This window comes from Buteo buteo, chromosome 2 (genome assembly GCF_964188355.1).
Source record: "Buteo buteo chromosome 2, bButBut1.hap1.1, whole genome shotgun sequence".
Taxonomy (NCBI): domain Eukaryota; kingdom Metazoa; phylum Chordata; class Aves; order Accipitriformes; family Accipitridae; genus Buteo; species Buteo buteo.
In genome coordinates this window covers 51888783-51909117 of record NC_134172.1, presented here as the reverse complement: position 1 = coordinate 51909117, position 20335 = coordinate 51888783, and the positions used below count along the sequence as shown (strand labels likewise).

General features: G+C 44.2%; 1 protein-coding gene across 2 annotated transcripts in view; it reads left to right on the top strand.

Annotated features, from left to right (window-relative positions):
- EGFR (epidermal growth factor receptor) overlaps positions 1–20335 on the top strand; it is a 169360-nt gene that overhangs the window by 110206 nt on the left and 38819 nt on the right. For both annotated transcript variants that reach the window (XM_075054644.1, XM_075054636.1), the window contains exons 2-12: positions 5855–6006; positions 7434–7620; positions 8926–9060; positions 10828–10896; positions 13835–13953; positions 15372–15513; positions 16389–16505; positions 17070–17196; positions 17296–17369; positions 18551–18641; positions 19382–19581. In XM_075054644.1, the coding sequence (XP_074910745.1) occupies positions 5855–6006; positions 7434–7620; positions 8926–9060; positions 10828–10896; positions 13835–13953; positions 15372–15513; positions 16389–16505; positions 17070–17196; positions 17296–17369; positions 18551–18641; positions 19382–19581 (1413 nt within the window). The remainder of the gene's footprint in view (positions 1–5854; positions 6007–7433; positions 7621–8925; positions 9061–10827; positions 10897–13834; positions 13954–15371; positions 15514–16388; positions 16506–17069; positions 17197–17295; positions 17370–18550; positions 18642–19381; positions 19582–20335) is intronic.

Here is a 20335-nt window from a genome sequence, read left to right as displayed (position 1 = left end):
CTATCAGAAATTAGGTTAGTCATGATGACAAATGTCCTGTCTGCTCTAGTACTTCCTTGTAAGCTTAAATGCCATTGTTTTGATCATTTGACAGTAGTAGCTGCACTTTTCTGGATTCCACGGTGGGGTTTGTGGATCTGTTCGATAGCTGTAAGGGAGTGCTTTGAGGTCGGTTAAAAAAAAGCCTGATATACAGGGCCTGCCCTTATAGCTGATGTACAGATTTGTCCTTGAATGACACGAGGATCTTCATTTAATTTCCGAGGCTCCATTAGGTGAAGGTCAGTGGCAGCCCTCATAAGGGGGAAACAGTTTTTCTCCTAGGGAGGAGCGTGGAGGCGCAGGGCAGGATCCCCCACGTGTTGTGCAGGGCTGACCCAGGAGGTGTGAGGGTTTTGGGATGGTCTGATTACCCATACAGACCCATGTCAAGCAGTATTTCTTACAAAACGATTCCAGTTCACTTGAAAGGTTTTTCCCCCCATGTGCTGGTTAAGGTGAATTGGTTGTGGGCAGCACCAATGGTGGGACGTCAAGTGCCATTGTCTCCCCTGGCCTTCAGAGGCAGCTTTGTATCTGGACCAAGTGCCTAGGAAGGTACTGCTCTTCCATGAAATACTTAAAATCAAAAGTGAAATTACTGCGAACAAGTGAGGAGAGAGGAATATTTATAAATGTGCTGGCAGATTAAGCAAATATCTCTTGTCTGCAAGTTTTGTGTTATTGTCAGTAATGACTGGAAAACATGCAGGAAAAGTATATCAAGCATATTATGCCAGGGCGTATAGAGTTATAAGTGATATATGAAGCATGGAAGTGGACTTGCGTGTCTCCGAAATTGCCTTTGTGAGTTATTATTTTGATGCATCTGTCAGAGCTGCAGAGAGACTAACACAGGCTGAGCATGGACAGAAACAGCTGATGATTTGGGGATTGGTGATAATTTGGTTTCAAAGTATTCTCCAGGGTTTTTCTCAAGTCTGGGACAAACATGTGTGACAGGATTGGGACTTCAGTAATCAGAGATTTTCTGGGAAAAAGATGAAAACAGATTTCACTTGTATCAGGGCAATTGCTGCAGGGACCACTTGGTTTAATCTGAGCTTGTATGGATTTGGGAGAATATAGTCGCTTAGCATTATGGCTGGATGGATGCTTTCTGTCTCCCTACCATCACTTGTGGAAAATGCTATTTAGGAAATGCTTTGGTTTCACTCCACTTCTTTGGGCTGCACAAGAAAATAAAGGCCAAGGAGCAGAGGGCTGCAGAGGGTGACCCCATTTGCATCACCTAGAAATACTCCTTTAAGGCCAAGTTTGAGGTAGAGAAGGGGAGCAAGCATGTCTGTGGACAGAGAGGATTTTAGTATCCAAGGCAGCCAACCCTGCACTTTTCATAAGCACTAAAATTCAGTGAGTTTGCATCTATCGGTACAGTGTGCCTCTGTCTTCACCTCTTTGATTGCTGCTGTCTTGTACAGCGCCTGACATTTTGGCTCATTTCAGCAATATCTGCATTGGTTTTAGTTTGCTTCTTGAGGTAATCCTGTAACTGATTCAAGATCAACATCACTTTGGCATTTAGGAAGTGCAGCATGTGTGCTAAGAGCAGTATCATATAGAAATAAAATGCTTTGCAGTGGTAATCCCATGCTGCTGCCCTGCAGACTTTTTGGGTTGTCTCCAGGTCACAGGGGTGGTGGCTGGGGCTCTGGGGCTCCAGCGGGTCGCCCGGGCTGGGGCAGGAGAGCCCAGCGCTCCCAGCAAGCAGCCCCGCTGTCAGTGCTGCAGCAGACGGCAGCCTCCTGGGACGTCCTCTCTGTGTCAAAACTTTCCAGACTGGCTGTATTTTTATTATATTAACATTACAGATAAGAGCACGTCTTTTAGGGATCAGTCCATGTCCTGAAGTTCAGGTCTGGATCTTGGCTTTTCTACTGGCCAGGGACGTTCTCACCTTGAATTTTCATCAGGAAACTTCTCTGGTTTTTTTACTCTGATTTAGAGCTAATATGTGCTGCAGCCAGGTGTAAGTGTCCACATGGGACATATATTATGTGGTACATACTACCACAGCCCCCAGTAGTACCACGCAAGTATCCACACCCACCACTGACTCCTAAACCTGGATAGTGCTGGCTTTTCTACACATTGAAACAAAAGGGTATGATGAATGTAGGTGGTGTCAAAACCTGTCCTTTGGAGGACAAATAGGTCAGCCCAATAGAGGTTAAATCATAATATAATTCGTCCATCCACTCATGCATGCACATCCCACTTAAAACTCTGCAGAGCAAGGGGAGCACCACGTTGTCGGTGCTTTTCCCTCTGGCCAGAATGGCATTCACATTGTAGTATTATATACAGATAATTATAGCATGTATCTTTTCAGAACATTTTTCGTAAGCAAAGAAATTGCAGGAATGGTATTATTCATCACATGCAAGCAGGCCATTCCCTTTTCTTTCAAAATAGTCTATTTAGAAAATTATTCAGCAACTTTGCCTCAGTTCAGTGATGCTGCTGCAGTGGTTTAGCTTGTTTTGTTTGATTTGGGTTTTATTTGCTCAGCATATACTGCTTATGACCCAGGTTCTCATTTGGTAAATATTCTGTGATGAAGTTCACTTTTTGGATGTACTTAGATCTCTTTGCAGCAAACAAGGATTTGGCCCTGTATCTCTTTGAGCAAACAAAAAATTGTGCATGAAAGGGAAAGCTCCTATAGGTTAGTCTGGCTGATATACTGATATGACTATACATATACTGTTGAGATATCAACAGAAGCAACCCATTTTCTTTTCCTCTCTGAATCTTAACTAACATCTCACCTACATCCGTTTACTGTGTAGAGGATGTGATGAGCCTGCTGGAGGGACAAGTGGGTTTGCATGTGGCTTAAGACACCTTTGGTAGAGAGCCATCAAAGTTTCCCCCCTCAAAGGGGAAGAAAGTAGGTCCTGGAGGAACAACCTGAAGCCTCTTAAGAGCTCATTATGTCTGCTTTTCCCTCTGCAGCTTCACAAGCTGGCGAGCTCCTTCTTCTGGTTATTTGCTCCTGCCCCCTTGCTGTCCTCAGAGCAGTTTCCAACGCAGCGGTTCATGGGGCACCACAGCGAACCAAACTGGCGAGCTTTCCCGAGCTAAAAATACCCTCTGTCCATTTATTTATTTATTGTTCTACATTATTTGTATCTTGGATCAACTCTTTGGCATGGTTCACTGAGCGGCTCCATGGGAGAGCAAGAAGGAGAAAAAGAAGAGTAACCATGCCCTCCGTCTGCTGTATCAACCCTGACCTAGTAAGCAGTGAAAAAGTCTATGTTTTTTGGGATGGCTGAGCCAAGTTCAGAGCTCCAGTGCTTGTCCGATCCCAAGGGAATCATGTTCAAGTGTGTGCAGTTTCTCCTAGGGCTTGTTTCAGTAAGCTGGACTGTGCAATCCAACCAGTGCCAAGCTGTGTGGGGTCGATGGTGGGTATGGGTGGCTAGGATGCCGCCACCAGAGAAGGCTTCTCCTTCCACCCGTTCTTCAGTTCAGATGTAGCATAAACACTGCAGCTTTTGCATAGGGCCTGTCTCGAGTACCAGGGCAGATCTTTGCTGCTGTTAACACCAGAGATGCAGTGAGAGCATCAGGCCATTTGTAGACCCTGAAGACCATAACAGGCTGACTTACATGTCTTAATTTCGGTGAGCACTCTAAACTGCGCCTGTTCCTGCATTGTATTTGAGTGCATTTCAAAATCACACCTGTTTTAGAGATCAGATCCGAGATGCCTAAAATGAGCATCTGAGCTGAGGTTTTGAACTGTCTGAAAATCTTTTATTACTGACTTTTTCCTTGGTTGGAGAATAACATTGTTTAAAATTCAAGATGACCTCTGGGAGGACTCTCTGACTTTTCCAGTCAGTTCAAAGCTGCTTCACCCCCATCCCCAACAACAACACATTTTCCAGGGCAGACTAGCACGTGACAATATTTCTAACTTTCTGCGTTCAAAATGTGACCACTCCACAGAATAAGACCCCTCCTGTGACTCTGACTAGTAATTTATGGTCCTTGTACTTGAGGCAGAAGGCAGAAAATGCAGATTTTAAGCATGAACACCTTGGAACAGTTAAGTTTGAAACTGGAACAGAAAATGCTGCTTAGAAATTTGTTTGTTACAGGAATTCAAGGCAAATGTAAAAAGGGTCATTTTCTACACTTGAGGCTCATGTAGTATCAAGTGGCTGAGATGGTGTAATCACAGCCCCTGTTAGACTGTCCCCATTTACTAGCAGTTGCCACTCTGATCCCAAACACCATAATGTTTATCTAGACATATAATGAGAAATAACTGAGGAATGTGAGTGAATAACCTTGCTTTAAACACAGACAAAGAGTATTTAATCTGTTATCACTGTAGCTCCTTAATGGTGATGACTGTACTGAGAAGTAACATATGTTCAGCAAATGGTTTTAACGATTGATAAGTGTGTTTTTATCACTGCTTATTAAGTTATTTTTCCTACAAATAAAACATCAGTTGTCCAGTAAATCTTCAACAGGTGTTGTCTTATGTTACTAGCTCCAAAACTTCTTCCCAGCTTTGTCAAGAGTCTTTGTTATTTGCTTTACAGCACCCCACACAATGGTGTTCCAGTTTGTGACTGGTGCTTCTAGGAATTATGGCCCTACAAAAGTATAATTTCATTTAGTATTTTCTCCAAGTTAAAAGAATGCAATTCTTTCAGTGTGTTATGGAAAGCCATGAGGTCAGGCTGGGGTTGCGTCATAGCGATGATGAGATAAGGGCCTCCGTTTGCTCCCACTGAAGAGCAAACTTGGGCTGCAGCTGGAAGGTGTTGTGAAGTTTTTTTACCGTGTTGCCTTCTGTATCATTCTCTTTTCCTCTGTGTTAGCATAACTCAGAGATGTTTTAATTTTAGCTATGTAGGGATAGTCCAGGGGATCACTGGATGGCTACAGAGTTTCTGGGGCTTGTGTGGGGTTTTTTTTTTTCTTTAAAGCATTTGCATTTTGCTTTTTCATTGCAATCAGATGTAGTACTGGTGATAACTTTTGTCAGTTACTCTAGGTTTGGTAAAGCAGAGTAATAGAATTTCAGGTGGGGACAAATTTTTCCATCATGCTGTTATAAATGTTTGTAATCTTAGTGGTGTTCTCTGCGGCACCACTTCCTTCCCCACCAGCAAAGCAGGTTTAGGTGGATTTGTGTGCCAAAGCTGAACATGCCGGGAAATCTCCTGAATCTATCATACTCCCAATATGTCAGAGTGGCAAGAAATGTGTGAGCCCTAGAGGTTCAGTTTGCTCTTGAAACCCTACTTGTAGCTTGAGGGGTCCTGCAGGAAACCCCTGCTCCCTCCCATGGAGCTTCCAAGGAGACCCAGTGCCTCCCAAACTATTGTAAATGGGTCCTCCGGGAAATCACCTTGCCTTTGGTGATACCGAGCAGCGGTACCTGACAGGGTACACTTTCAATAGTGTTTGATGGCACAGAATCAGTGCCCTGTCCTCAGGAGCTGAGTTATGTTTGTGGTACAGAAAACCTAGTGCTACTTATATATAAAAGCATCGGGGGGGGGGGGGGGGGGAGGGGGGAGGTATATAATAGAAAGTGACAGAGGGCTATTCCAGCTCTTAATTCTGGTACATGTCTGTGCTTGGGAAATGTTGCATGCTCCCTACGCTATTGCCATTATCATCAAGCAAGATAATGTTCTTGTTTCTTACACATCTGTGCTGATTCTTCACTTATGGTGGTGCTTGTAAAGATGGGTGGGCAACAAGTTTTTACCTTGTACTTATTCTTGTTTCCTTCATGGAGTTTTCTTCTTTCTTCCAGTTTGTCAAGGGACAAATAACAAGCTGACTCAGCTGGGACATGTGGAAGACCATTTCACCAGCCTGCAGAGGATGTACAACAACTGCGAGGTGGTACTGAGCAACCTGGAGATTACATACGTGGAGCACAACCGTGACCTTTCTTTCCTGAAGGTTAGCATTCTTGGCCAATGTGGCTTTCCCTGCTAAAGAAATCTAACTGCATTTTTAAAGTGCAAAGGATCAGCTACCTGTAAAATTCTGTGGTGATCCAAAAACATAGCTAGCTGATGTCAGAGAAATTGCAGGTCACAGTCTCAGCATACCTGTAGGCTGCAGGATACACTCAACCCTACTATACTAAATTAGGTACTTTGAGAAATAGCTTTTCAAGCACCTGCCAACCTATGCTGGCTGCCATGCAGGTGGGTTTCTTCTTATTTACAAATATTATTACATCCTTATGCATTGCCTCACTTCTCAGAGGTTCCCCACCAGCAGAGACCAGGGGAGGGGTATGGGTCTGTTCTCCCGCTGCCAGGCTGCCGCCAGTGGCAATAGCATCGCACTTTAGCTAATATTTTTTAAAGAAGGTTTTTTACATGCATTGATTTTGGCATGCCCAGTTATCAGATTAGGATGTTTTCAAAGAAAGAAGCAGGAGAGGAAGAAGTTTTTTGACATTGGTGTATGTCTGGTATCAAGAGCTCTTGTATGGAAGATTTGAATAAACAGGTCAGTTGGCTGGATTTAGAGGAGGAATCTCTTTGTGTGAGCTTTCCTCCTCAGGGAACAAAGGGAAAAAAAGCATTTAATTATAGTAACAAGCAAGAACATCAGAAAAGAGATGTTTCAGACATACGGGTTACAAATATGATGGCATTGCCATTTTTATTTCCCAAGCACAACTTGACCATGTAGCCCAGTGTCCCTAGGAACATAACAGGTCTGCTGAAAAATCACTGGTGGTCTTCATAGAAGAGAAAAATATCCTAAGTGATAGTCTGAGGGTTTCTCATTTATAGTGATTTCAGTACAAGGCAGGAATTAACCTACATCCAGGAACAGTGCTTCACTTGTCTTGTTGTCCTGTTTTGTTCCATGCTTAAGAGAGAGGTAGTTACCTGCTCTTTTCCTTTGCTGAGCATTGGACAATCCACTAGGAAAGGGGCTCAGAAGAGAGAGTGTAAAAGCCTCAGTCAGATAGCATCTTTGTGCTGCCAGTTGTTGGAGGCTGGGCAAGTATTCAGGGGAAGCATCACACTTGGTTGCCGTATCATACATGCTTGCCCTGTTCTCCTGCATCCCCTAGGCAGCTCCACTTGCCCTTGCTTGCAGACAGAACAGGGGTAAGCTGGACCTTTGGAATGACCCCCTGGTAGCTGCTCTAAGGGTCAGTTTATACCTGCTTAGACAGCAAAGTTTTCCACATAGTCCCTTCTTGTTCTTGGATTTCTTTATTTTTTAATGAGATTAAGTGGTTTATCATTCCTTAAAATTGAGAGACAGTGGATTGGAAGGGTGGGAGAAGGAAAGCGACTCTATCAAGAGTAGAATAGTGTTATGGATTAAGCACCTTGTTTCTTCTGTTGTTCTCTCAGACAATACAGGAGGTTGCAGGCTACGTGCTCATCGCGCTTAACATGGTGGATGTCATTCCCCTAGAAAATCTCCAGATCATCCGAGGCAATGTGCTGTATGACAACTCTTACGCCCTGGCAGTTTTATCTAATTATCACATGAATAAAACCCAGGGACTCCGAGAGCTGCCAATGAAACGGCTATCAGGTGAGACAAGGGCAAGAGGTGGAGGCACCTGTAAAGCAAACTTCAACTTTAGGTTGTTGGTATCAAGATCTGATTGAAGATCTCCTCTCAAAGTCATATGCCATCAAATCCTGTTTTAAAACCAAGGATTTTAATGTAGTTTCCCAGTTTCCTACTTGCTTTCCTGCTAGCCAGCCTTCTTCAAATGATGACGAAAGTTCATAATTTTCCATTGCAACAAGATCCAGAAAATCCAAAGCATCAACAGTATGGTGAGATTTATTTGTGTCCCCAAAAATGACAAAGAAGTATCCACTTGTTATTTTGCATTATTTGATTCCAGCACATACACGTCAGTATTTCCTGTTAAATTCCAGTGGGAGCTGGTGGTATGTAAGTTAGGGTCTTACACAGTCTCTGGCTGACAGTCTGTCCTGTTTTGGCTGGGATAGAGTTAATTGTCTTCCTGGTAGCTGGAATAGTGTTATGTCTTGGATTCAGTATGAGAAGAATGTTGATAACACTGATGTTTTCAGTTGTTGCTAAGTAGTGTTTAGACTAAGTCAAGGATTTTTCAGCTTCTCATGCCCAGCCAGCAAGAAGGCTGGAGGGGCACCAGAAGTTGGGAGGGGACACAGCCAGGGCACCTGACCCGAACTTGGCCAAAGGGGTATTCCATACCATGTGACGTCATGTCCAGTATATAAACTGGGGCGAGTTGGCCTGGGGGGGATCACTGCTCAGGAACTAACTGGGCATCAGTTGGCGAGTAGTGAGCAATTGCATTGTGCATCACTTGTTTTGTATATTCCAATCCTTTTATTATTACTGTCATTTTATTATTGTTATTGTTATCATTATTAGTTTCTCCCTTTCTGTTCTATTAAACTGTTCTTATCTCAACCGTAGAGTTTTACCTTTCTCCTTCTGATTTTCTCCCCCATCCCACTGGGTAGGGGGGAGTGAGTGAGCGGCTGCATAGTGCTTAGCTGCTGGCTGGGGTTAAACCACGACACAATCTCTGGCTGTGCACACCAGCAGTGCCATCTCTGCTGAGTGCAGTGGCCTCTGGAGCTGGCATCAGGCAGAAAGCCACATGTGGCAACCTTGGTGGCATCCAACAGCAGCTGACCCTTCAGAACCCATCAGTCTGAGCCTGGCATTAGTTGTGCCATCAGAAGTGCTGGTGCCGTGCAAATTGTCCTTTTCTGTCAGCATAGAATGACTGAGAGGAAGAAATAAGTGTTTTATTTCCCTTTCTTTAGATCAGAGACAGAAGACTTAGGCAGGTTGCTTCACTTACCAATTTTTTTCCTTCCATGGCAGAAATTCTCAATGGAGGTGTTAAAATCAGCAACAACCCCAAATTGTGCAACATGGACACTGTTCTTTGGAATGACATCATTGACACGAGCAAGAAGCCTCTCACGGTGCTTGAATTTGCAAGCAATCTGTCTTCTTGTGAGTATTAACTTACCAAAATGCTATGCGCTCCCCCATTTCAGAGAGAAGAACGAACATCCCATCTTTCATGTGGTGCGTTTCAGGTCCACCAGTTCCTGCATGCAGGGCCACCAAGCCCTGTTCCAAGGGAAGTCCTTTCATTTCTTCACTGCTGGCTGAAGATGTAGTTTTTCATGGTGGTTAGGTCCTTAACTCATAGCTCACTGAAGTTCTTTGGAAAGCTTCTCTTGGTTTCAGACAGTACCCTACGTATGTGTTCTTCAAAGACAGCTCAGAATAATGTGCAGTCATTTGCTTTCCAACAGTCTCCTGTTTACAATATAAGGCTCTGGTCTAGAAAACCCATATGGGTACCTTCATGGAGTTACTGTGGGACTTGAAGCCTTTTTAGTGCTAAGGCCCAAGCTGAGTGCCATAAAACACTGGTGTTTTGGGCTGCACAGATTATCCTTGCAAAATTAATGATAAACAGGCAGATAAATCTGATGCTTCAGACCAGGAGGGAGATGAGCTTATATTTAAATGTTTGCGTAGCATATGCTCTGAGTGGGCTCAAGCTAATCCTTCAGCCTTATGAGTCCCTTGTAAAATCCCCAGTCATTTCATGTAAAGGAGAGTTTATTTTCGTTTCTGAGCATTTCATTTCTGGCACTGTAAATTGGCGGAAAAACATATTTTCTTTATCTTCTTCCAGTTGCGTAACTGCCTGAGAGCTAATAGCCAACTTCTGTGTTGACATATTTTTCTGCAGAGCCCTAGCGTAATCAAGGGGTTGCAAACGATACAAGTCAGCAGAGGAGTTTGGCTCTAAACACCACAGAAATGTTAACCTTTCCCTTTTCAACTTTAAAAAAAAAAGTTCTTTGGTCGCGCACCAAATCAATCAACTCTTGGACAAGTATTGGCGTTTTTTCAGCTTTTTGATGGGCAGTGGAGGGGAGGGAGAATCATGTGTTGTTAGCAGGAAGAATCATTCTAGTAGGAAATGCCTCTTAAATGCAGTGAATTCCAGATTAATCTACTTAGCCATTTATGGTTTTAATAACAATCCCATAATCTAAAATAAGTTGTTTCTCTGGGACTTCGCCTGTCATTAAGAGAAAGAAAAAGAAAGAAAAGAGTAAGGAGGGATGGTTAGGAAAGAGCCCAGCACTGAACCTTCAAGGTCAGGCAGGGTGTCTGTCCATCCTGCCACCTCTCCATCGATTGTCCATCTGCTGCGTAGTCCTATGCCGAGGAATATTTTTGGCAAAGGGCGGGAGGAGGGCGCAAAGCAGACAAGTCGAATTACTTTGTGGTCAGAGCAGCTGGCAGTTGTCTGCGAATCCAGTTGGGTTTGTTTTCTTTTTCAAACCACGTTGTTCAGAAACATTGATTTACATGTGGCCTGTAGCGCGCAGCTGGCACATGCCCGGCCACAAGCTGGCAGTGACTTGCCATTGCATGCAAACTTCAGCAGAAGGGCCAGCCGGGCAGTAGCTGAGATTCCTGTTCCTGGGAAAAATACGCCTCTTTCGTAAGCTAGACTGGCTGGGTATTGCGCTCACTTGCTCAAAGGTGTGGAGAACTGCACGTAGGAAACCAGAGATGAACAAAGGATAAGGATATTAAGGTCCAGCTCTCAAACTTTTTGAGCATTGGTATATAGGTGCTTCCTCCCCTGATTTATCAAGAAGGAAAACCCAAGTCTTTGTTTTCTGTAACTCACATGATGTTGTTGTTGTCCATGTTTATAGAATATAATACTCTGCTCTTGCATTTTAGGTCCCAAATGCCATCCGAACTGCACAGAAGACCACTGCTGGGGCCCTGGCGAACAGAACTGCCAGACATGTAAGCCTGCAGATTAAGAAATCTTGTGTGCTCTGACATACTAAATTTCTATCTACCAAAAAACTAACACACCAAGCACCAATTGATGACACGTATTTCACACTTGGCCTTCTCTGCATCCCTCTATGCTGGGGCTCCTTGAAGCACACCATGGACGGACATGGCCTGCTTCCCACTCTGCAGAAGTGCAGTCACGGGGAGGACGGCCATGCCCGCTCCCCCCAAGTAGCTTCATTTCTGGAGGGGGAACCTCAAGGTGGTTTGACTTGGGTCTGGATTTCCCTGCAGATGTGCTGTTCCTCCAGAGGCAAAAGACTGCAGCTCTCTCCTGCTTTGAAAGCTTTTGTTTGTCACCCATAACTTCCTCCCATCTGCGCTTGAGAACATTTATTCCTTAAGTCATTTTACCATATAAGATAGAACACAGTAGCTGCATGGTGAATTGTGTGCCTTCCTGCTGTTTCCCACAGAGCCACTCTGCAGGCCAGTTAATGATACTTTGGTTTAATTTCTACTCTTAAAAGCAACAACATAACTCAGTTTTTGCTGGCTTTAATTCCTCTTTTTGGAATGCCGGTGGCTTTCTTTAGTAAACACAAAAGATGTCACCTTCATGTGGGTAATCACACTACTCAAAGGATCTTTGGAAGGCTCTTAGAAAATGTGTAGCCATTTTTTAATTTGTAAATGGAGATACTTGGCATCGTGAGGTTGTTCTGTTTGGCTGCCTGTGCTTTACTGTAAAAATTTGCAGGTAGGATGTTTGCCTGATGTTAAGAGAGCAACAGAAACACCCATTTAGAAGTGCTTGAGATTTTGCAAGGCTTTATTTTTCCTCAAGTAAAGGTTGAGGAGGAAGACCATTTCAACTTTTTTGCTGCTTCATTATTTCCTTTGTCTGTAGTAAGTGGGGAAATGCATTGTTTCCAATTCTTTGTTTTGTGTAAAGTTCAGTGGAAAGACTGCTGATCTAAACATAACACAAATGAAAGCAACATCCTATCTTTGGTTTTCCATTACAAATAATCACCTAAACCTAAGTTTCTTGCTTGCAAGTATCAGGCCAAATCTGTATGGCTTCTAGAGCTTAAGGAAAAAGGAACACAGAGCTTTTCTATCCTCATTTAGTATAAGCTTTAGTTTTTTTCAGTCAACTCTGCAGTTTGGCTCTTGAGGTGGCCAGTGGCTGTGCACACAAAGCCCTTCCCAGGTTGATCCCTGCAGTTGAGGCTGCACAGCTGTCCCAGGGGCTTCTAAAACCTCAGGTCTCAGCTCTGCAAGCTTCCAGCATTTACAAACTGTTGCTGGCTTCAGGAGGATGACTACGAGTGCATAAAATGAAACCGTTTGCAGGCTCTGGCTCTCCTCTCCAGGCATTTGAGAATCTGGCCAACTGAAAATGTATCCCACATTTCCATATGTGGGAAAGTTTGGGATGATACGTATCTTTCTCCTTCAACAAACGTGGGATATTCTGTGTGAAATATAAACGTTTGCCATGATATATGTTTCCAGCAGGAAGCTCAAGTCAACAGCTATCAAAGTGATGAGCTGTTTTACTCCCTGGTTGATGCTTATGGAAAAAAGATATCAAAATGCTGTTAGTGTAGAACAATGTTCCTTTTATTCCCCTGTTTCTAGTTGAACGAAGGAGTTGCTATCAGAGAAGCTTATGCATATTGTGGAAATAATCTGTTTCCTTGAAAATACAATATCTTGCTTAAAGGCCTACAAGAAAAATGAAATAATACAGTTTGGATACAAAAATGTGTAATGAAAAAAGATAGGAAATATGATTTTTTAAAAAATCACAGTTATATACCCTGTAGCAGGCTACATTTTCCAATAATTTTCTGTTAATTAACAACCATCTGTTTCGGACTTACAGGAATTCCTGATGATATTGTAACTCATTTTGCCAACTGCAAAGTTGGTAACAGTTACTGTAGTGCAAAGCAGAAATGCTCAGGGTGCTGTAATACAGCAAATTAGCCATCAGGTTTCTCCGAAGTTTAATGCCAGGTTCTGTGGATCGGTAATTTTTTTTTGTAGAGAACAAACAATCCCATTTGGGGGTTTAATGCTACCCATTAATTTCTGGGGGTTTTTTTAATTGTTCTGATTATTGTTTTCTCTGCTTTGATATTCAAATGGAGACAATTTCCCAATTCTCAACAAAATGTTGCAGGGAGTTTTTTCTCAACAAAATGTTGCAGGGAGTTTTTGCTTCCCTGCAAAAAGCTGAATCAGGGCCAGTTCTTCCTCCAGGTTGCTGCACTGGTGCAAACCCTGTGGGAGTTGAGTAACGAAGATAAAACTTGGCCGAGGAATTGAAGCCTAAAGAAAAATAATACAATATGCATATGAAATCGGTTTGCTGAGTGAGTCTCCTCTCTCTACACAAATTTCAGAAATATTTTTAGTGCATTGAAGGGATCCTAACACCACACCAACAATGTACGGCTTCCCATTATAATACAGAGTCCTGGCAGTCCTCCCGTCGTGTTGTTTTTCCCAAAGCTAGCACCAATAATAGCAGATTTTCTCAACAAAATGGAGCAAGATCCTTCTCTATTGCCCAGCTGTAAGATGCAATGACTCCACAGAGTTTTTCTTGGTTTAGGCACTGATGCCACAGGGACCTGGATGCTCTTTCTAAGCAGGACATGGTTTGCTGGCTGGGACCAGAGTGCTTAGCACCTCGCAAGAGCCAAGAGAATTACGGCCTGAACAGAACCCCTTCTCACCACCACCCACACCAGCTCTCAGCCCTCCTGAGCTTTGGCCTTATATGAGGACAGAATATGCATCCCGTGGGGAAAATCTAGCACAGATCTTGCACCGGACTTTTTCTCCATATTTCTTGATCTCATTGCAGCAAGTACAGCTTAAATGTTCTTCATTCCTGATGTTTTTCCTTTTTTCTTGTGTCTTCCAGTAACAAAAGTCATCTGTGCCCAGCAGTGCTCTGGCCGGTGCAGGGGAAAGGTGCCCAGCGACTGCTGCCACAACCAGTGTGCTGCAGGGTGCACGGGGCCTCGGGAGAGCGACTGCCTGGTAACGATGCTACACCACCGCCATAATTGCTTAAATCCCTGGCACAGCAAGGCAGGCTTTCAGCTGCATGTCCTCTAGCCTTCTTCCATCTGAGAAGGCCTCTGAGAGATGCTGACGTGGAGGGTGCTCCGGGGCTTCCCTGCATGGGTGGTCAGCGGGAGGGAAGAGGACATGAATTTCACAACACCCTTAGCTGGTCTTTACTGACTCTGCAGGGGCACCTTCCTAGCACATGCCAATTCAGCGTGAGTGCCTCTGAGAGCCCAGTGAACTCAAAGTTGTTGCAGGGCAGCTAAGCGTTTGCTGTAGGGTGACTTCGCCACATAGGCAGGTCCCCAGGTCCTCAGCTGCCGCCACGGTGCAGTCGTTTTCCATGCCAGCACAGCTTTGCCTTGTGCTCCTTAGTGCTAAGCAGTAATAATCTAGGTTTACTAAAGCAAGAATTTGTAAGGGGAATAAGGTATGATGGACCTTCACTTTGTTTGCATTTCACTGAACTTCGGACATGAAATCAAGGTTTCTGGTTTTCACTTGCCCCACAAGCACAGTGTTTGGGGGACCCTGGGGCAGCAGAGGGAGAAGGAGCAAATGGAGCTTTTTTAGGAAAAAAAGTATCCCATTGCTTTTCTACAAGAGTTTCAGGGGGTTGGTGCATGCTGTGGTTTTAACTCTTTCCCATGTTTGCACTACACTTCATTCTGAATTAAGTGACACCTGAGTAATTGCCGCAGAAACCATCCAGTCTGGGTTCTGTTGTTGTTATCTGTATTCCTGGTCCCCTTATAAATTGTGTGGCTGTGATGCCCTTACTGGCTCACAGAGAAGACAGTTACTCTCTCTCATCTTGAACGCCAGGGAAGAAAAAAGAGGAGAAGAGAGTGATTATTAATTTAATGCAGAATTAGACTGGAAGAACCAACTTGTCTTTCATAAATGCCTGCTAAATTGTTCATTGCCTGCAGCCAAATATAATGGCTTCAGTTTAATATTTAGCCAGAAAAGTCAGTAATCGGCAGGAAGGGACTTGATTTGATTTAGGTTATTAAAAAGCGGCCAAGAAAAGTACTGTTTTTCTTGATCTGGTTGCTGCTTGTAGGGAAAATTCTTCTGTCTAAGGCATGCAGATTCGCTCCTGTTCCCACGTGAATCCCAGCAGCTCTCTGCCAGAGTGCCAAGGTTTCTTGTTCAGAACAAGAAAACCTCATGTTGTCTCTTTTTTTTTCAAATGTTAAAACTTGATTGAAGCAACCTTTCACCTTCAAAGCGCGAGGGACCCTCCCTCTAGCTGCTTGGGGTTTCCATTAGAGCCAAGCAGGAAACAGATGAGCCCATCAGAGTGTTTTTAAAGAGCTCATATAAAACCATTGTCACTTTTTTAAGGAGAAGGTAGTTTAATGGGTGCTGTTGTTCAATGGCAGGCATGCCGCAAGTTTCGGGATGATGCTACGTGCAAGGATACGTGTCCCCCCTTGGTCCTGTATAACCCCACCACTTATCAGATGGATGTCAACCCTGATGGAAAATACAGCTTTGGAGCCACTTGTGTGAGGGAATGTCCACGTAAGTTCATTTGAGGTTGCATCCGCAGAGGAGGTGGGGAGTTGGAGCAAGGTGGGAAGGGACCTGTGTCATCCCTCTGCGTTATGGCCAAGTGAAAAAGCACTTTCTTGTTCTCTTCAGCTTCCTTGGGAACTGGCAACAGGTGTCAAAAATGACAGAATAGCTGGTAAAGAAGACAGCCTCTTCAAACTGTCTGCATCCATCACCTTCCCTGATTTTTAACCATTAAATTTTGACTTCTGAAGATTTTTCTCTTGATGGGGAGAAAAACATCTTATGAGAATCATCAAAACAACAGCCATATGGGATCAGTCCTATGGATTACCAAAGCAGTATCAACTCTTAGCTGGTTCTTAATTAGGACTGGTAGAAAGTCATTGGTTTAAACACTCCCTCTCAAAGCCTGTGATCATTGCTTCCTCTACAGATACTTGCTTTTTCTTTCACGCTGTTCCATGTCCATGTTTTTTCAATTCATCAAGACTTAAATGTAAGAGAGGGTTTACCATACAGAATGGGTATCCCTTTCTGAGGTTGACAATTGCCCTGCCTGACCCTTAGCCTGAAAGAGTGAGTGAAGGCGAGGGATGAGAAGTGCTGTGTATTGATCCCGATTATGCCACTTCTGCACAGCCTGACCTTGGCAATGTTGTTTTATCCTTCTGTGACTGTTCTCCTCTCTGTAAAATGGTGATAGCACTGTATGTCTATCTACCTTCAAAGGACGTTTGTGAGAATTAATAATTAATGCCTGTACTTCACTAAGTATGCCAAAAGTTCAAAACCCCTTTTTCTTCCTAGAATTGCAGTGCCTGTGTAGCCCCCAATGCATCCCACTTGCATTTCAATGACCTTTGTATCCTTGTTTTTTCCAGACAACTACGTGGTGACAGACCATGGCTCCTGTGTTCGCTCGTGCAATACTGATACTTACGAAGTGGAAGAAAACGGTGTTCGGAAGTGTAAAAAGTGTGATGGGCTATGCAGCAAAGGTATAGAAAGCATGGAATAAACCAGTAAGGCTTTGAGATTATAGGTAACTTATTAGAAAAAGTACATGGAGTTCTGAGCTTAATTAAGTACAAATTCAAAATAAATATCCAGTGATAGTTTGGAGATCTGACAAGGGGTTTGATCAGGAAACATGGCTGTGGAGCATGCTTTCCAACAGGGATACACCACAAGTACAGCAGATAAACTGTGCGTTATGTGTATCTTGCACATCAGCCTTCTCCTTCGCTTGTCCTTCCCAGTATCTCATCAAGAGGAATAAAATGAAAATGGGACAAAGAGGGAGAAGTGCATGTGCCAGAGCCTGCGTGCAGAGATGCTCGCACCAGAGCTGCACAGCCAGGCAGGCAGGAAGAAGTTATCCTGTGGTGCTTTCTGAAAAGCAAAAGTAGGCAAAAGATCTATGAAACTCGTCTTACAGTGGTAGGTTTGACCATATGGGAGTGCTTTCTGGACTAATGGCATCTCCATGTTTATTCCCTTCCATGTGATTGGGCTTCACTCTTCTTCCCCCCCCTCCAACTTTTGTCTCTCCTTTTTAACAGTGTGCAACGGTATTGGAATAGGTGAACTTAAAGGGATCCTCTCCATAAATGCCACAAACATTGACTCCTTCAAAAATTGTACCAAGATCAATGGGGATGTCAGCATTCTCCCAGTTGCATTTCTAGGGTGAGTTGCCTGCTGGTCGTTTAGCACTGGAGGAGAAGGGCTAGGGAGAAATTCAGGCTGAGCCATTCTTTTCCCAATTCCTCATTCTGTTTGTTTCAGTGATGCCTTCACGAAGACCCTACCCTTGGACCCCAAGAAGTTGGATGTCTTCAAAACAGTCAAAGAAATATCAGGTTAGCAATGAGTTTTAAGCTGAGGTGTTCTCTGACTGGTACTGCCAAAACCACAAAGGGAGACGAGGGAAATTTTTTAAGCACATGAAGAGAAATGCAAGTGAACGGTTTCTGTCTCTGAGCTACTTCGCAAAGGTGGTCAGCAGCATCTCGCCAGCATTACACCCACGTAACCCATACTGGTCTCCCATCCAAGGTGTGTGATTTGGCCAGACTATCCCTTCTGCTGAACTGTCAGCCCTAGCAAAGAGTAAAAGCAGAAGAGATCCTCAGCCACCCAAGAAGTATGTGGTGATGCAGAGGCGTGCCACTCTGGCTAAAAAAAGCCAAGTGTGTTTCTATTTGTGGAAAACCTTTCAGCAGCTCCTTAGGGAAGCGTGCTCAGTGGCTTGCATCATCCTCACGGAGACACCCTCTCCAGCCTGAAGAGCTTTTCCTTGGGGTGAATGTATCTCCACGAGCACAAAGCAGCCAGTGGAGTGCTCAGCCGCCGTCTTGCACCAAGTATCAATTAAAAGTAATTTTCTTCAGCCCATTATAAAATGAGCATAACATCAGAGCTTGGTCCACAGACGTGACTCCAATTCCCCTCTTCTTTCTCTCTTTTACCTGTCTGGCTCCCTTCAGGGTAGAAATGACTAATCCCAGAGCTTCATACAGCAGCCTGCAATTTCCCAAATTCTCCCCCTCCTCCTGAGTGCCTCGGCTGAGCAGGGAAATCTGCTTGCCTTAGCAAATCCACTCCGAGCGGCTGTCTGTTCTGCTCTGTTTCTGCTTTCTGTTCAGTTTTCCTGTTCCCTGAGGGCAGCTCAGAAATGGGACAGAGCGATGTCTTTCTCCCACAGCACTGGAGCCAGCAGCCTCTCAGCCAGGGTATCTGCTGGCAAGAGCCGTCATCACTGGTGGCTCGGTGTGGCAGGATGTGCGGCTCACCAACACACTCCTCTCTTACGCTCCTAAGGCCTCGTGCTCAGCTAAGAAGTAAACTGTTTATAAAATGGGGTTTAAAAATATCTCCCTGCTCCCTAAAATGTCATGTTTCACTTTGAGATTCTCAGATAAGCATAGGGAAAGCACAAGCGCCTTCTCCCGGTGCAGAAGGAGGTTCTGCTGCCAATAATGACCGCGGGGGTTTTTTTTTTGTTTGGGGTTTTTTTTTAATCTTCTTTTCTTCATTTCAGGATTTTTGTTGATTCAGGCCTGGCCTGATAATGCTACTGATCTCTATGCTTTTGAAAATCTGGAGATTATACGAGGCAGAACCAAGCAACAGTAAGTACCTCATGTGCCAGAGCAACTGTAAAAGAAACTGTGTTTAGAGGTGCGCTTGTCTGGGCACACCAAGGCGACAAGCAGTGTGAGACTCAGGTGTCCCTAAACTGATGCAAAATGGGAAAAACCCTGCGAGGAGTAGAGCAGCATCTTTGTAGCAGCAGATAATGTGCCCTGGGTCGATGAGACCCTCAGCTCTGTGCTGCGTGTGGAGGGCTGCCCTGAGCCTGCTCACCAGCCTCAAAGCACAAGCAGGACAGAGAGCACTCTTTGCAGTATGGGGCAAGTTCCGATGTGATCAGAAGCACTTTGGGTTTTGAGGTAGCTGGGCAGTCAGGGATGGAGACCGTGGCTGCCAGGCGGTGTGGGCACCGGCAGTGCATCCAGCACCCTCCTGGTCTTACCCTGAGAAGAAGGATGGCTTGGTGGACCAGCACAAAATAATAGCTGCTCTACTTATGACTATTGTTGCACATCATTTACTTGACAGAGCGCACATGGCCTGCCAGTTTTAGCTTAAAAAGCCCATGCAAAACCAGATATGAGTATTGCAGTTGATTTACAATAGGTATGTCATGTACCAGCCATTAACTTCAGAGGGCTGAGCAGCATCTTGCTTGAACAAAATTCAGTGCACAGCAATACACATTTGAAAATCAAAAGAAAAACGTGCTGAGTAAAACTCTGCTTACTAATTATCTTTCTTCCGTGTGTTTTCTTTTTGTCCATCTCCATTTTAGTGGCCAGTATTCCCTTGCCGTTGTTAACTTGAAAATACAGTCCTTAGGGCTGCGCTCCCTCAAGGAAATAAGTGATGGAGATGTTGCCATTATGAAGAACAAGAACCTCTGCTATGCTGACACCATGGACTGGCGCAGCCTGTTTGCAACTCAGAGCCAGAAAACAAAGATTATACAGAACAGAAATAAAAATGAGTGTGGTAAGTCAGTGCTGCCTTCTTGCTCCCTGCAGAAGGTCCTGCTGAAATACAAGAGTAATTTGAACAAGGCTTTTTTCTCTCTTGGCTGCAAAATTCATCAGTGATACTGCTTTAATGAAGGTGGTGAGGGAAAAGTGGGATTTTTTTTGCCACCAAGGGTGTGGATTTCATGGTGTCCAGCATATGGGAAGGAGCTGCTTCACTACTAAGGGCATAGCGAAGCCACGTAGGTTGAAGGACACTGAAGCTAACCACAAACATTGGACTTTTTTGACAAGGTTGAAGCTGTTGTTCAACCATGCTGCTGTTGACTGCAGTGGTCCCTGGGCCAAAATCTAATTATTTTTCTTTGCAGAATATTAATTTGTTGTATTTTAGAAATTGATTGTAGAATCACAGAATGGTTTGGGTTGGAAGGGACCTTCAAAGATCATCTAGTCCAACTCCCCTGCCGTGGGCCAGGACACCTTCCACTAGACCAGGTTGCTCAAAGCCCCATCCAACCTGGCCTTGAACACTGCCAGGGATGGGCATCCACAACTTCTCTGGGCAACCTGTTATAGTGCCTCACCACCTATCGTGACTATTTCTTCATTATATCCAATCTAAATCTACCCTCTTTCAGTTTAAAAGAGTTGCCCCTTGTCCTGTTGCTACAGGCCTTGGTAAAAAGTCATTATAAGCCCTCTTTAAGTATTAAAAGGCTGCAGTAAGGCTCCCCAAAGCCTTTTCCTCTCCAGGCTGAAAAACCCCA